The 14,525-nt window shown below is 45.5% G+C and overlaps 1 protein-coding gene across 3 annotated transcripts in view; it reads right to left on the reverse strand.

Annotated features, from left to right (window-relative positions):
- nr1h4 (nuclear receptor subfamily 1, group H, member 4) overlaps positions 1-14,525 on the reverse strand; it is a 117,441-nt gene that overhangs the window by 13,375 nt on the left and 89,541 nt on the right. For all 3 annotated transcript variants that reach the window (XM_043708719.1, XM_043708720.1, XM_043708721.1), the window contains one exon: positions 4,833-4,946. In XM_043708719.1, the coding sequence (XP_043564654.1) occupies positions 4,833-4,946 (114 nt within the window). The remainder of the gene's footprint in view (positions 1-4,832; positions 4,947-14,525) is intronic.

The raw sequence follows: 14,525 nt of genomic DNA on the forward strand, positions 1-14,525 counted from the left end.
AGTTTTCCTCCTCTCTCTACAAGAATCTCAGGGAGTCTCTCTCCCACTGCAACTCCCAGATCATTTCCTCTGCCCTGAAGCTCTTCCTCCCTGACCTATCGCCTTCATCTCCTCCCCCACTGACCTATTGTACTCTATGCTACTCTCTCTCCACCCCTACCCTCCTCTAGCTTGTCTCTCCACGCTTCGGGCTCTCTGCCTTTATTCCTGATGAAGGGCTTTTGCCCGAAACGTCGATTTTGAAGCTCCTTGGATGCTGCCTGAACTGCTGTGCTCTTTCAGCACCACTAATCCAGAATCTGGTTTCCAGCATCTGCAGTCATTGTTTTTACCTCGTTGATTTTTACTACATGCAGTCGTTCAACTCCTGTGCTGCCCCGATATTAATCATTCTGTCATTGGCAGCCCTACTATCAGCTTCCTGAATCTCAGACCCTGGGATTCCCTCCCTCAAATTCTCCCCACCCCCACACTTTCTTTCAGATGGTCCTTAAAATCTACCTCCCCAACCGAACTTTTGGTCATTAGCCTGTGTCTCGATGTCTTGCGAGGGTTAAGAACACTCTTGTGTGAAGCCTTGTGAAAATTCAACGTATAAAAAGGTGCCATGTAAACACAAGCTGCTGTTGTTGGTGGAATCATGGGCTCAACAGAGTGGTCTCCACAGTCAGATTGTGGAACTGCTGTCGACGAACCTCGTTTGTTCTATCTGATTAGCAGCACCTTGTCTTAGAAGGTGTAGCTTTATAAAAATTATAAACGTCTGTGGGGGAGGCAGGGGCAGAACATTGTGTGAAAGCCCTGAAACAGTGAGTCTCAAAACAATACCGTCCCTCTTTCCCACCCCTTGACCCTGGTGTCTTCTCCACTTCATCTCAGTGAAACACTGTGGGACATGTTCCTGCATTATGACACTACACAGAATCACAGAGGAGGCCATTCAGCCCACCGTGTCTGCACTGGCTCTTCAAATGAGTATCATTACTTAATGTCAATCTTCTGCCTTATGTGTACCATTCCTATTCAAATTACTATCTAATGCTCTCTTGAATGCCCTCAATCGAACCTGCCTCCCCCACATTTCTAGATAGTGCATTCCAGACCCTATGCGAAAGACGTTATTTCTCACATCACCCTTTCTTCTTTTGCACATCACTTAAAAAAAAATCTAAATAGATTTGTGGGCACTGAAGGACATTATGATGATAGGAATGGAAGAGGAGGAGGAGATAACGGAAAAGATCAGTGGGGTCATTATTGATTGATGGAGCAGGCTCGGGGGACAGATGGCTGACTCCTTATCCCACTCAGTCACAGAGACCTACAGCACAGAAAAAGGCCCTTTGGCCCATTGCATCCATTCCAGTAAACAACAGCCACTTAACTATTCAAATCCCATAGCCTTGGCAATGCCAGTGCACATCAATATATATTACATGTGATGAGGATTTCTGACACGTTACCCTGACAGGCAGTGAGCTCAAATTCCCACCAGCCTCTTATTTAAATCACATTGAATCTCAAAAGCATCGTCCACGTGAGACGGAGGAGACTTATACAGAGTGAATAATGATACCAAACATATTGATAGTGCCTTTTTAACCCCTCCATCATTCCTGAAGAAGGGCCTGTGCCCGAAACGTCGAATCTCCTGTTCCCTGGATGCTGCCTGACCTGCTGTGCTGTTCCAGCAATAAAGTTTCAACTTTGATCTCCAGCATCTGCAGACCTCACTTTCTCCTTTTTAACCCCTCATCAGCTCCAGTGGTGAATGGGACTGTGTTCTGAGTTGTTTTTATCCCTTTATGAAATATTTCTTTCTCAGTCAGTGTGGGAATGTCCCAAATGTCCCTCCTAATCTATTCCTGCGTTCTCCTGAACAATGAGCAAAATGGATGAACACAGAGCCATTGTGTGACATGTAGACATTTGCAATTTGAATCTTAACAGCAAGATTTATTTTGAACTTTCTTGCTGCGATTGTACAGTGCCTTGGTGAGACCATCCCTGGAATATTGTGTACAGTTGTGGTCTCCTTGTCAGAGGAAAGGTGTTCTGGTGATGGAGGGAGCACAATAACGGTTTCCCAGACTGATTCCTGGGATGGCAGGACTGACGTATGAAGACAGACTGGATTGGTTAGGGCTATATTCACTGAGGTCTAGAAGAGTGAAGGACATCTCATAGAAATCTACAAAATTCTGACAGAGTATACACAGGCGGGATGTTCCTGATGACCAGGGGGTCCAGATCCAGGTGTCACAGTTTAAGAATATTGGGTAGGCCATTTAGAAACTTTCTGCACCCAGAGAGTGGGGATCCTGTGGAATTCTCTGACACAGAAAGTGCTTAAGGCTAAAACATTGAATGTTTATAAGGAAGAATTAGATATTGTTCTTAAACGGATCAAATGGTATGTGGGAGAAAGCAGGAACAGGGGACTGAGTTGGATGATGAGCCGTGATCACATTGAATGGTGGAGCAGGCTGGAAGGGCCGAATGGCCTACTCCTGCTCCTGTTTCAATGTTTCTATAATTCTCCATGTTGGACACTGGTTATTTTTGGATCCTAATCTGACTTGCTTCTGTTTTTGTTCAGGATTTTAATTTGTGTGCTGCAGAACTGCAGAATTTCTAATGGACCACAGGGAGAGAATTATGAGGATAGATCTGCAGCCACTAACAGGGGAGTAGTGGGAGGGGTTGGAGGCAGGGGGTGTTGGAGATGGGAAAATTGTGCCCTGAAATAGCCAGCTGATGACTTCCTCTTGTCTCACACCCTCTGTCCCACACAATGTGACCACACAATTTTGTCCCAGGCTAAGCGAGCAGGGAACTCGAAATTCTCCCTCCTTTGTTCCTCTCTTCTCTCCTCATTGAAGGAAGGACAAACGTTCCACAGATCCACCAGCTCATAGACCCAGTTGACTTAGGAACAAAACCAAGGGGTTCGGAGCACTAAAGGGGGCAATGAAATGACCTTGGCAAACAGGATGAGGGAAAATTCTGAGGTGTTTAATATGTACATAAGGAGCAAGAGAGTAGCTTGGGAAAGGGTAGGTCCACTTCAAGACAAGGAGGGAATGTACGTGTGGAGCCAAAGGAAGTGGGTGAGGTCCTTAACAAATACTTTGCATCAGTATTCTCCAAGGAGAAGGACATGGTAGATGGTGAGTCTCAGGAAGGATATGTTGATATGCTGGGGCATGTCAATATAAAACAGGAGGAGTTGTTGGGTGTATTGAAAAATGTGAAAGTGGAAAATACCCAGAACCTGATGGAATCCATTCCAGAATGCTGGGAGGGGCAAGGGAGGAAATTATTGGGGTCTTACATGAAGTCTTTGTATCCTTTTTAGTCAGAGGGGAGGTCCCAGAGGACCGGAGAATAGTCAACATTGCTGCTTTGATTAAAAAGGGCAACAGGGATAATCCGGGAAATTACAGGCCAGTGAGCCTTAGGTCAGTGGTGGGGAAACTATTGGAGAAGATTCTTAGGGATAGGGTTTACTCATATTTGGAAAAATATGAGCTTATTAGCGACAGGCAGAATGGCTTTGTGTGGGGCAAGGTCACACTCAAAATCTTGATTTGAGTTTTTTGAGGAAGTGACAAAGATGATTGATGAGGACAGGGTGGTAGATGTTGTCTATGTGAAGAAGGCTTTGACAAGGCCCTTCATAGCAGGCTGATACAGACGGTGAAGCTACATGGGATCCACAGTGAGCTGGTAAGATGGATACAGAACTGGCTTAGTCATAGAAGGTGGAGAGTGGCAGTGGAAGGGTGTTTTTCTGTGGAGATCTATGACCATGGAGTTCTACAGGGATCAATGCTGGGACCCCTGTTGTTTGTAATATATAGAAATGGCTTGGAGGAAAAGGCAGGTGGTCTGATTAGGAAGTTTGTGGTTGACACAAAGACTGGGGGAGCTGTGGATAGTGAGGAGGATTGCCAGAGGATACAGCAGGACACAGGTATGCTGGAGACTTGGACAAAGGAATGGCGGATGGAATTTAATCCAGACAAATACAAGGTGATGGCTTTTGAAAGATCTAATGCATGAGGGAAGTACACAGTAAGTGGTAGACCCCTTAAAAACATCACCATAGAGAGGGATCTAGGTGCACAGGCCCATAATTCCCTGAAAGTAGCAACACAACTGGATAAGGTGATCAACAAGGCATATTGCATGTTTACCTTCATTGGTCAGGGAATAGAGTATAAAAATTGACAAGTCATGTGCAGCTGTATAGAACTTTAATGAGGCCACATTTGGGATATTGTCTACAGTTCTGGTTGTCCCTCTGGCAGAAGGATGTGGAGGCTTTGGAGAGCGTGCAGAAACGGTTTACCTGGATGTTGCCTGTTTTTGGGGGGTTGACCTGATAGAGGTTTACAAAATTGGAGCATTTTCCCCAAGGTAGAAATGTGTCAATAACTCGGGGACAAAGGTTTAAGGTTAAAGGCGGAAAGTGTAAAGGAGACAGGAGAGGCGGGTTTTTACACAGAGGCCAGTAAGTGCCTGGAATGTGGAGGAGGTGCTGGAGACAGAGATAACATCAATGTTTAAAAAGCATCATGGCAGGTACACAAAATGGCGGGGAAGAGAGGGGTAGAGACCGCATAGGGGCAGGAGGATTTTGTTTTGGAAAGGCATCATGCGTTTGTACAGTTTTGTTGGGCTGAAGGGCCTGCTCCTGTGCTATACTGTTCTTTGCTCTTTAAATCTACATGTCTGAAGTGAGAGGGTGTTTCACTGTGCCACAGCTGTCTTAGTGGGAAGGCAGCGAAATAGGCTGAACACTCCACACCGCTGTGACCAGCACCTACCTGGTGACAGAATGGTGATGGCTGTTAATAGACTAAATTCCTCTTGTGTCATCTTCAACTCCCCTATACTTCGATAGAAGTTAAACATGGGGGTGATGTACTCCTCGGCTATACCTGTTCAAAATAAAAGTAACGTTCGATTATAATCCATCACAACCACTTCATTAGATATGAAAGTATATCACTTTCATTAACACAATAAAACAAAAAACTATTGCGCTGGAAATCTGAAACAAAACCAGAAATTGCTGGAGAAACTCAGCAGGTCTGACAGCATCCGTGGAGAGAGAAAGCACAAGTAACTTTTCAGGTTTGGTGACCCTTCATCAGAACTGTCAGCAGCTGGGAAGAAAGTGTTGTTTATACTGAAGACGAGAGTTTGAGAAAGCCGGTGGGGGGAGGAAGAGAGAGAGAGAAAGAGAGAGAGAGAGATGAAGGTGGTAGGTAAACAAGGAGATCATGGATAGCAGACCAGGACAGTAGAAATGCTAAATATTTGATAATAAGAGCTATGAGTAGGAGAAAATGAATACAGAGGAACCTCGATTATCCGGCATTCGATTATCTGAATATCGGATTATCCAAACAAAATTCCAAGGTCGTGAAGATTGGCTAACCTATGTTATCCAGCATTCGGTTATCCGGAATTCAATTAACTGAATGAAGTACTCCCCACCCATGTCCTTCGGATAATCGAGGTTTCTCTGTACAACCCATACAGTGTAACAATGGGCCCAGGAATAGGTGTGAATGGGTAACAATACTAAAAGGAACCCATTTCATAACAGGACTGCGTGTATGATGAGTTAAAAAAAAACATTAAATGACAGAATCAGACTCAAAAGTTATTGAACGCAATGTTGAGCCCTAGAGACTGCAAGTGGAGTACGATGGAATATTCCCCATTTGCCTGGATGGGGCAGCTCCAACAACACTCAAGAAGCTTAACACCATCCAGGACAAAGCAGCCCCCACTTGATTGGCACCACATCCACAAACATGCACTCCCTCCACCACTGATACTCAGTAGCAACAGTGTGTACTATCTACAAGATGCACTGCAGAAATTCACCAAAGATCCTCAGACAGCACCTTCCAAACCCATGACCATTTCCAGAAGGACAAGGGCAGCAGATACATGGGAACATCACCCCCTGCAAGTTCCCCTCCAAACTACTCACCATCCTGACTTGGAAATTTATCCCCATTCCTTCAGTCAAACTCCTGGAATTCCCTCCCTACCAGCATTGTGAATCTACCCACAGCAGATAGACTGCAGTGGTTCAAGAAGGCAGCTCACCCCCACCTTCTCAAGGGGCAACTAGGGACAGGCAATAAATGCTGGGCCCAGCCTGTGACATACACGTCCCACAGAATGAATAATAAAAAAAGAAAATGAGGATCTGTTCTTTGAGCTGGTGCTGAGGCTTGCTGAAGTACTGCAGTAGGCCCAAGACAGAAATGTTGCCATGGGAACATGGCAGTTTATTGAAGAAGCAGGCAATTGGAAGCTCAGGGTCACTTTTGCTGATAGAAACTTTATGTCACTTTTAGCCGGTTTTGAAACAGTTTCAACCCTATTGTTGTTAGAATACTGAATGGACTCACAAACTCTTAACATTTGGCTGTACCAGTGTTTTTGTTTTTGCTGCTGTTTACCTATTATTTACTATCTATGCTACTTAACTCTGTGATCTGCCTGTATTGCTCGCAAGACAAAGCTTTTCACTGTGTCTCAGTACACGTGACAATAAATTCAATTCAATTCAATTCAGTATCATTTTAAGAATTCACATCAAGTCTTGTGTGGTCAATCGCTCGCATGCTCACTGATCAGGTTGGCTTCTCTCTTTTAAAATCTTCTTTCTTGTTTTCAAATCTGTCCGTTGTCTCAAGTTGTTTGCCTCTCCTTGTAATCTCCTCCCACCCCTAACCCACTAAGATCTCTACACTCTCCCAGCTCTTATTTTTGACTATTTCTGGCGTTTAATCACTCCATGATGGGTGGGCGTGTTTTCAGCTACCTGACCCCCACGCTCTGGAATTCTCCTCTCTGAACCTCTTTCCCAGTCACTCCTGAACCTCTCTCTTTCACTCCCTTGAATCTCTCTCTCTTCCTCTCTCTCCTGAATCTCTTTCTCTATCCTTCTTTCTCTCTGTTTCTGAAACTCTCTCTCCCTGAACCTCTGTCTCTCCCTTATTTAGATGTTTGTTAAAATTAGGTCCCTTGCCCTTATATCTCCTTCTGGGCCTCAGTATGTAACTGGAACACTGCAGTGGAACCACTTTGGTTGCTGTATGCCACCCTCAATCCTGACTTGGAATTGTATTGCCTTTCTTTAAGGCCATAAGGTATAGGAGAAAAGAAGGCCATTCAGCCCATCAAGTCTGCTCTGCCATTCAATGAGATCACGGCTGATCTGACAATCCTCAACACCACTTTCCTGCCTTTTCACCATAACTTTATATTCCCTAACCGATTAAAGATCTGGCGGACTTAGCCTGAAATCTACTTAATGATTCAGCCTCGACAGCAGTAAAGGCAGATTCTCTCCTCTCTGAGAGAAGAAATTCCTCCTCATCTCTCATCTACTCATCATAAATGTGTGGTCCCTCCTTCTGAGGTGATGCTCTCTGGTAGTGTCTCTTTCAGAAGGGGCAACAACATTCTTGCATCTTCCCGTCAAGTCCCTGAGTCAGTGTGTCCCAATAAGATCACCACACATTCTTCTAACTTCCTGTGAATACAGGCCAATGTGCTCAACTCCGCCGATACGACAGTCTCTCCAAACCTGAGATTACCGAGAGTCTTCTCAGGACTAGCTGCAACAACAGTACATCCTTCTTCAGATGATTCCCAGCGCAGTCACTACAGCAGTGTAGTCGATCTACCTACAGCCTGCAGTGAGCTAACAGAGCTGACAGGGTAAATACAATAAACACTGGCCCAGTCACTGACACCCACATCCCATGAACATGAAACAAATAAATAAATGTGAGTTGCTGCTCGAGACTGACAGGATGTATAATGTGCATCTGGTCAAATCCATTTCCCAGAACTGCTGGACCATCATTGGTAGGAAAACCAGAGGGTTTTCTGTGGCACTCTGTCTAATCCCACTGTCCTGCTTTGACTTTATGTCATGTTATACACCAGGGTTTGTAGTTCAAGCCCTTTGCTGCACTCTCGTTACTTTCAGTCGCCCCCAGTAAATACTTTCATAAATATTAAAGTTCACATTCACAACCTTTCTGAATTTGTGATCACACAGTCCTTTCCTCTTTTCCTTATTCACTAATCAGAAATTAATGAAACAGATCTCATTCAAAGCTAACAATCTTAAATAGACAACAGTCACAGATAAATCCAGTGCGGAACTCAGAGGGAAACTTTCTTAACCAGGGAGTGTTGAGAATGTGGAACTTACTGTCACAAGGACTTGTTGAGGTGAAGCAAGAGTGAAATCTGCTGCTCAGGAGATTTATAGAATCACACAGCGTAGAAGAAGCAGGCCATTCAGCCCGTTGAGTCCACGCTGACTCTCCAAAGAACATCCACCTTCTCCCCACATCCCTGTAACCTGCATTGCCCATGGCTAATCCAACTAACCTGCACATCTGAGGAAACCAAAGCACCCAAAGGAAACCCACGCAGACAGAGGGAGAAAGAAGTTGGAAACAGGGATTCAAATTTGCCAATTATTTACAGTGCAGCATGAGATTTCATTTAACATCTACTACAGCAGGAATTAATTCCCCAAAATTCTAGCGCGGGGAAATGAAAGTGAAGGATTACAAGAGACACAGAGGTCACGACGCACAATCAACTAATGCCAACAATCTACCTGGTGCCAAACGTACCCTATCTATTGCTTTTGAAAAGAAGATTTAGTTCTCAGAAGGAATGAAAACTAACCTTCACACAGAGGTGGGCAAAGGGACAATGCTCATTAAACAACATGAAGAGAGGTCGAGCACTTTAGGCCTATATTCCCCAGAGGTTAGAAGAATGAGAGAAGATCGAATTGAGGTATGGAAGAAGCTAAAGGGAATTGACAAAGTCGGCAGAGACAATACCGGCATCTCCAAATCACAGGCAGAGAGAGAATGTTTCCCCCTAGAGGCAATCTAGAGTAAGAGGTCATGGCTTTAGGATAAAGGGTGACAGATTTAAAACAGAGTCATAGAGATGTACAGCACGGAAACAGACCCTTCAGTCAAACTCATCCATGCCGACCAGATATCCCAACCTAACCTAGTTCCACCTGCCAGCACCCGGCCCATATCCCTCCAAACCCTTCCTATTCATATACCCATCCAAATGCCTTTTAAATGTTACAATTGTACCAGCCTCCACCACTTCCTCTGGCAGCACATTCCATACACGTACGACCCTCTGTTTGAAAACGTTGCCCCTTAGGTCTCTTTTATATCTTTCTCCTCTCACCGTAAACCTATGCCCTCTAGTTCTGGACTCCCTCACCCCAGGGAAAAGACTTTGTCTATTTATCCTAACCATGCCCCTCATGATTTTGTAAACCTCTATAAGGTCACCCCTCAGCCTCCGACGCTCCAGGGAAAACAGCCCCAGCCTGTTCAACCTCTCCCTGTAGCTCAAATCCTGCAACCCTGGCAACATCCTTGTAAATCTTTTCTGAACCCTTTCAAGTTTCACAACATCTTTCTGATAGGAAGGAGACCAGAATTTCACAAAATATTCCAACAGTGATGAGGAGAAATGACTTTTCTCAAAGCATCATCAATCTGTGGAATTCACTTCCCCAGAGTGTGGTGGACATTGAGTAAATTGAAGCAGGATTTTTGGTTCGTAACGGGTCAAAGGGTTAAAGAGAGCAGGCAGGAAAGTGGGGTTGAGGTCATAATGAGGTCATAATGGTGGAGCAGGCTAGAGGGGCTGAATGGCCTACTCCTGCTCCCATTCTTATGAATAACTGTCCCATGGCTATTGGTTGAAAGGGCTCAGATAATTGACACAGAGTAAGTTACCTGCCCCTGAAATATGAGATAACAGCAAGTGCTCGGAGCTGAGGGGTGTTCACATCAAGGAGGAGAAAGTGAGGTCTGCAGATGCTGGAGATCAAAGTTGAAACTTTATTGCTGGAACAGCACAGTAGGTCAGGCAGCATCCAGGGAACAGGAGATTCGACGTTTCGGGCACAGGCCCTTCTTCAGGAATGCTTGTCTCATTCCTGAAGAAGGGCCTGTGCCCGAAACGTCGAATCTCCTGTTCCCTGGATGCTGCCTGACCTGCTGTGCTGTTCCAGCAATAAAGTTTCAACCGTGTTCACATCAAGAGCTGCTTTCTCAGATGGAAGACCTAACCAGAAAAGGAGGACACGAAAGAGTGAAGGATGAGTCCCCGAACATCTCAGCTGGAAAGCAGGATGCTGTCCCAGAACTTCAACAAGCCCAACACATTCTGCTCTGGCAGCCTGTTTGATGTCTAGTATCAGTGAACCATTTCCAATGCACATGGTTGTATATTTCATCTAATTAAATAACATCATATCGAAATTACTGTTTCTCAACATAATAAACTGCTACAAATTGCGGACTGCCTATACTAGGCAACTGTGAAACCCCCTAGGATTAAGAGTGTCAGGAAGCTGATGAGAATCATTAACATTGAAAGACCATGAAGTGTAAAATGTAACACCCCACAATTTGGCACTACTCGCAGTTCAAGGTAGCTACCAGTAGATGGAGGTGTCTCCTGTCATTTCACTGTTCTATGTGTTCCAAGGGAGTTCGTTTTGACATTTTCAAAAATTATTTCCTTGAAGAAGCGGAATCATTAAAAAAAACCTTTCACTGTGGAATTGGATGAATGCATAGTATATAGTGGCAGCAGAAGCTGATGGCCCCAAGGCAATGAGGTAGGAAAGAGATTACAACGGGACACACAAGTTGGGCGACTGAGCACAAAATTGGCAGTAGAGAGTATGTTGCTGGAAAAGCACAGCAGGTCAGGCAGCATCCAAGGAGCAGGAAAGTCAACGTTTCGGGCCAGAGCCCTCATCAGGAATGAGAAGAGGTTCAAGAAGGCAGCTCACCCCCACCTTCTCAAGGGCAATATCTTCTCAAGGGGGCAACTAGGGACGGGTAATAAATGCTGTCCCAGCCAGCGATGCCCACATTTCCCAAATGCATAAAGAAAATCCCTTTGTTGACAGTCACAGAGACATTAGCTCAAATGCATTCCTTCGGTGAAGTAAATTATTACAGGTCCCTATGAAAGGAAACTGCTAAAAACACTGGAGGGAAATTTATCTGACTCCAGCTGACAGTCCCACAGAATTTCATTCACACAATCAGGACGAGGCCATTCAGCCCCTCCAAATCTGTACTTCCATTAAATTAGATTATGTAAATGGTTTATTTTAATAAGCATCTGATTAAATATGTTGTTTGCATAACCCCATTTTGAGGGTAAGTTTCATGACCACCTCGTTCTCATGACCAAATCAAATATCTCACATTGTTCAATTATTGTCTTCAGTTGAAGATGGTTAGAGAGACCAGGATCTGTTAATAATGAATAAATTAAACAATAAAAGAGTTTATGATCTCAGTTGCCTCACTATATTGAGACTGCAGCCAGAGCAATGTGATTTAATTTGAATCACAAACAGTACTGGAGATCTGGAAACGCAGTTCTCACATAGATCGACCCGAGCACGGAGCACCATGCTCCCTTGGTTCAAACCCCAGCATGGCTCAATCCAGTCTCACTCCAAAATCACTCCAAATCCCTCACTTCAATGTCAGGTGTGGCCTTAAACCTGGTTGGCCGATCTGTAAACCCCTCACTGGGATTGGTTGACTTGTGACAGGACCATTCTGAGGTTTGGATTTGGCACCGCTTCAACCAATGGAGAGGGAGTGGAACCTATCCTGGATTGTTCTTGATTAGATTAGATTCCCTAAAGTGTGGAAACAGGCCCTTCGGCCCAATAAGTCCACACCGACCCTCCGAACAGTAACCCACCCAGACCCATTCCCCTACTCCCGACTAATGCACCTAACACTATGGGCAATTCACCTAACCTGCAGATCTTTAGACTGTGAGAGAAAACTAGAGCACCTGGAGGAAACCCACGCAGACACGGGGAGAATGTGCAAACTCCACACAGACAGTCGTCCAAGGCTGGATTCGAACCCGGGTCCCCGGCACTGGCAAGGCAGCAGTGCTAACCACTGAGCCACCGTGCCGCCCTAATCCTGGTCAATTTTTATCTTGGTCAAATCTGTAATCAACCACAGGATTATAATGGTACAGGAAAGGGCCATTCAGCCTCTGATTGGTTCACTACTGTCCCTTTAGAGAGGGAAACCAGCTCTTCCCTCCTGGTCTGAACCTATACGTGACTCCAGTCTCCACAGCGAGGTATTGGCTCCTCCGTTCTCTCAGTTATACCACCATCTTGTCAGTGTATTCAGGCCCAACCTTGCCGGCAATGTTCAGCAAAAGAAGCCATAAGATCATAAGATATGGGAGCAGATTGGGGCCGTTCGGCCCATTGAGTCTGCTCTGCCATTCAATCACAGCTGATGTGTTTCTCAACCCCATTCTCCTGCCTTCTCCCCGTAAACTTTGATCCGTTGGGAGAAGTCAGGGTTTGTTGATGGAAGCCCTGGAAGATGGGGATGAAGGGAATCGGTGTTTTGGGGGAATAGGCAGGAAGAGAGAAACAGAGTTAATGTTTCGGGTCTGATAAGACCCTTCTTCTAAGCTCCATAAACGTAAGAGCACAAGAGCAAGGGACAGGAGGAGGCCATTCAGCCCCTTGAGCCTGCTCTGACATTTAATAAAATCCTGGTGGGTCTCCTCTTGGCCTCAACTCCACCCTCCTGCCCGCTCTGCATAACCCTTCAACTCGTTACTCATTCAACACCTGACTGTCTCCGTACATTTACTCAATGTCCCCAGGATCTGCCTCACTCTGGGAGAGTGAGGTCCACAGCTTCACGACCCTTCGAGAGAAGTAATTCCTCTTCCTCTCTATCTTAAACCTGCCCCCCCCCCCCCCATCCCCTCCTCGGTCTGGATCGCTCCACATGGGGAAACATCCTCTCCACGTTGTCTTAGTCAATCCCCCTTTAGTGTCTGACAAAAGCAACATTGCCAGTCTTACCCGACCATAGGGCTGCAGTCTCATTAGAGACAGAGAGGGAAGGAGAGATGCCGGGTGGTAGTTTAACTTGAGGGTCACCACATCACAGACAAGGGAAGAGACTGAGAAGGAGAATCCTTTCCTGGTAACCTCAGCCAGCGCAGGAACTGGACCCATGCTGCAAACCAACTGTCCAAGCCAACCAACCCCCCCCTACCATCACGGGCACTGCAAATAGATCTCCCCTCACTTCTTCTCAAAGACAAAACCTTGCTGAGTTTCTCCAGCATTTTGACTTTGAATTTCAGATCGACAGCATCCACAATATTACGGAAATTCTCCAGTGATGGAGCAGCTTTGCCCGTCTCCTGTGCACCTTCCCCCTAATATTACAAACTTGGCTGGAAAGTGTTAACGGGGCCGAATCTCTGAATGACAGAACGACACGGTGCGTGCACAGGTGAACGAGACTCAGGTAAGTTGAAGGATTAATTTGGAAGTTTGACATGTAGCTGAGAGAATATCATCAGGATCCTGCCATCTGAATAATGAGGAATGAATAGAAATTTCATGTTTTGAAAACCTTTCAAGTTCCTCATGTTTCAGTCCTCATGTGGGCGTAAATATTATAATATTCTGCATTGCAAAGGGAAAGACATCCATTAATATTGTCCTCAGAGTTTAAAAAAAAGTGTCCTTTTTTTGAAGAAAGAACTCATCCATCTCCATATGAATAAACCCTTCTGTCACAAGGGCAGCTCCAGACACAACTCCATTCATCCAACAGAATATTAAGAATTCATTATAGATTCTTGCAGAATCTGAGGCACACACATGAATTATTCATTAGAGTGACCTTAAGTTATAAAGTTGAGAGGGGACACTGTGAAGGACCTATCTGGGCAGTTCAGGCAGGAATGTGTCACTTATCACACCCAGACTGTCTCCCCCGGACAAAAGCTCCAGATTATCATTTTGCGCTCCAGCATCCGAGTTGAGACAGAATTATCTTCCCACTCCACCTGGGCATGTCACCTCCTCAGCACTGACATTTTAAGCAGGATTCTGTAAGAAAAGCTTCTCTGTACGGAAACTAGGGACACACATCAATGGCTGATAAGCTGAGGAATCAATTCTGTCAAGCAGGAGAGATCAGCTGATACTGGATAAAAGAGCCATAGCTTACCACACCTGATGAATAAAATGAATTTTAGAGGGACTAGCACATAGACCAGAGGCAGCACTGAGGGAGTGCCACACTGTCAGAGGGTCAGTGCTGAGGGAGTGCTGCGCTGTTGGAGGGTCAGTGCTGAGGGAGTGCCGCACTGTCAGAGGGTCAGTGCTGAGGGAGAGCCGCACTGTCAGAGGATCAGTGCTGAGGGAGTGCTGCGCTGTTGGAGGGTCAGTGCTGAGGGAGTGCCACACTGGCAGAGGGTCAATACTGAGGGAGTGCTGCACTGTCAGAGGGTCAGTACTGAGGGAGTACCACACTGTCAGAGGGTCAGTACTGAGGGAGTGCCGCACTGTCAGAGGGTCAGTACTGAGGGAGTGCCGCACT

Source organism: Chiloscyllium plagiosum, chromosome 19 (assembly GCF_004010195.1).
Source record: "Chiloscyllium plagiosum isolate BGI_BamShark_2017 chromosome 19, ASM401019v2, whole genome shotgun sequence".
NCBI classification, from domain to species: Eukaryota; Metazoa; Chordata; class Chondrichthyes; order Orectolobiformes; family Hemiscylliidae; genus Chiloscyllium; species Chiloscyllium plagiosum.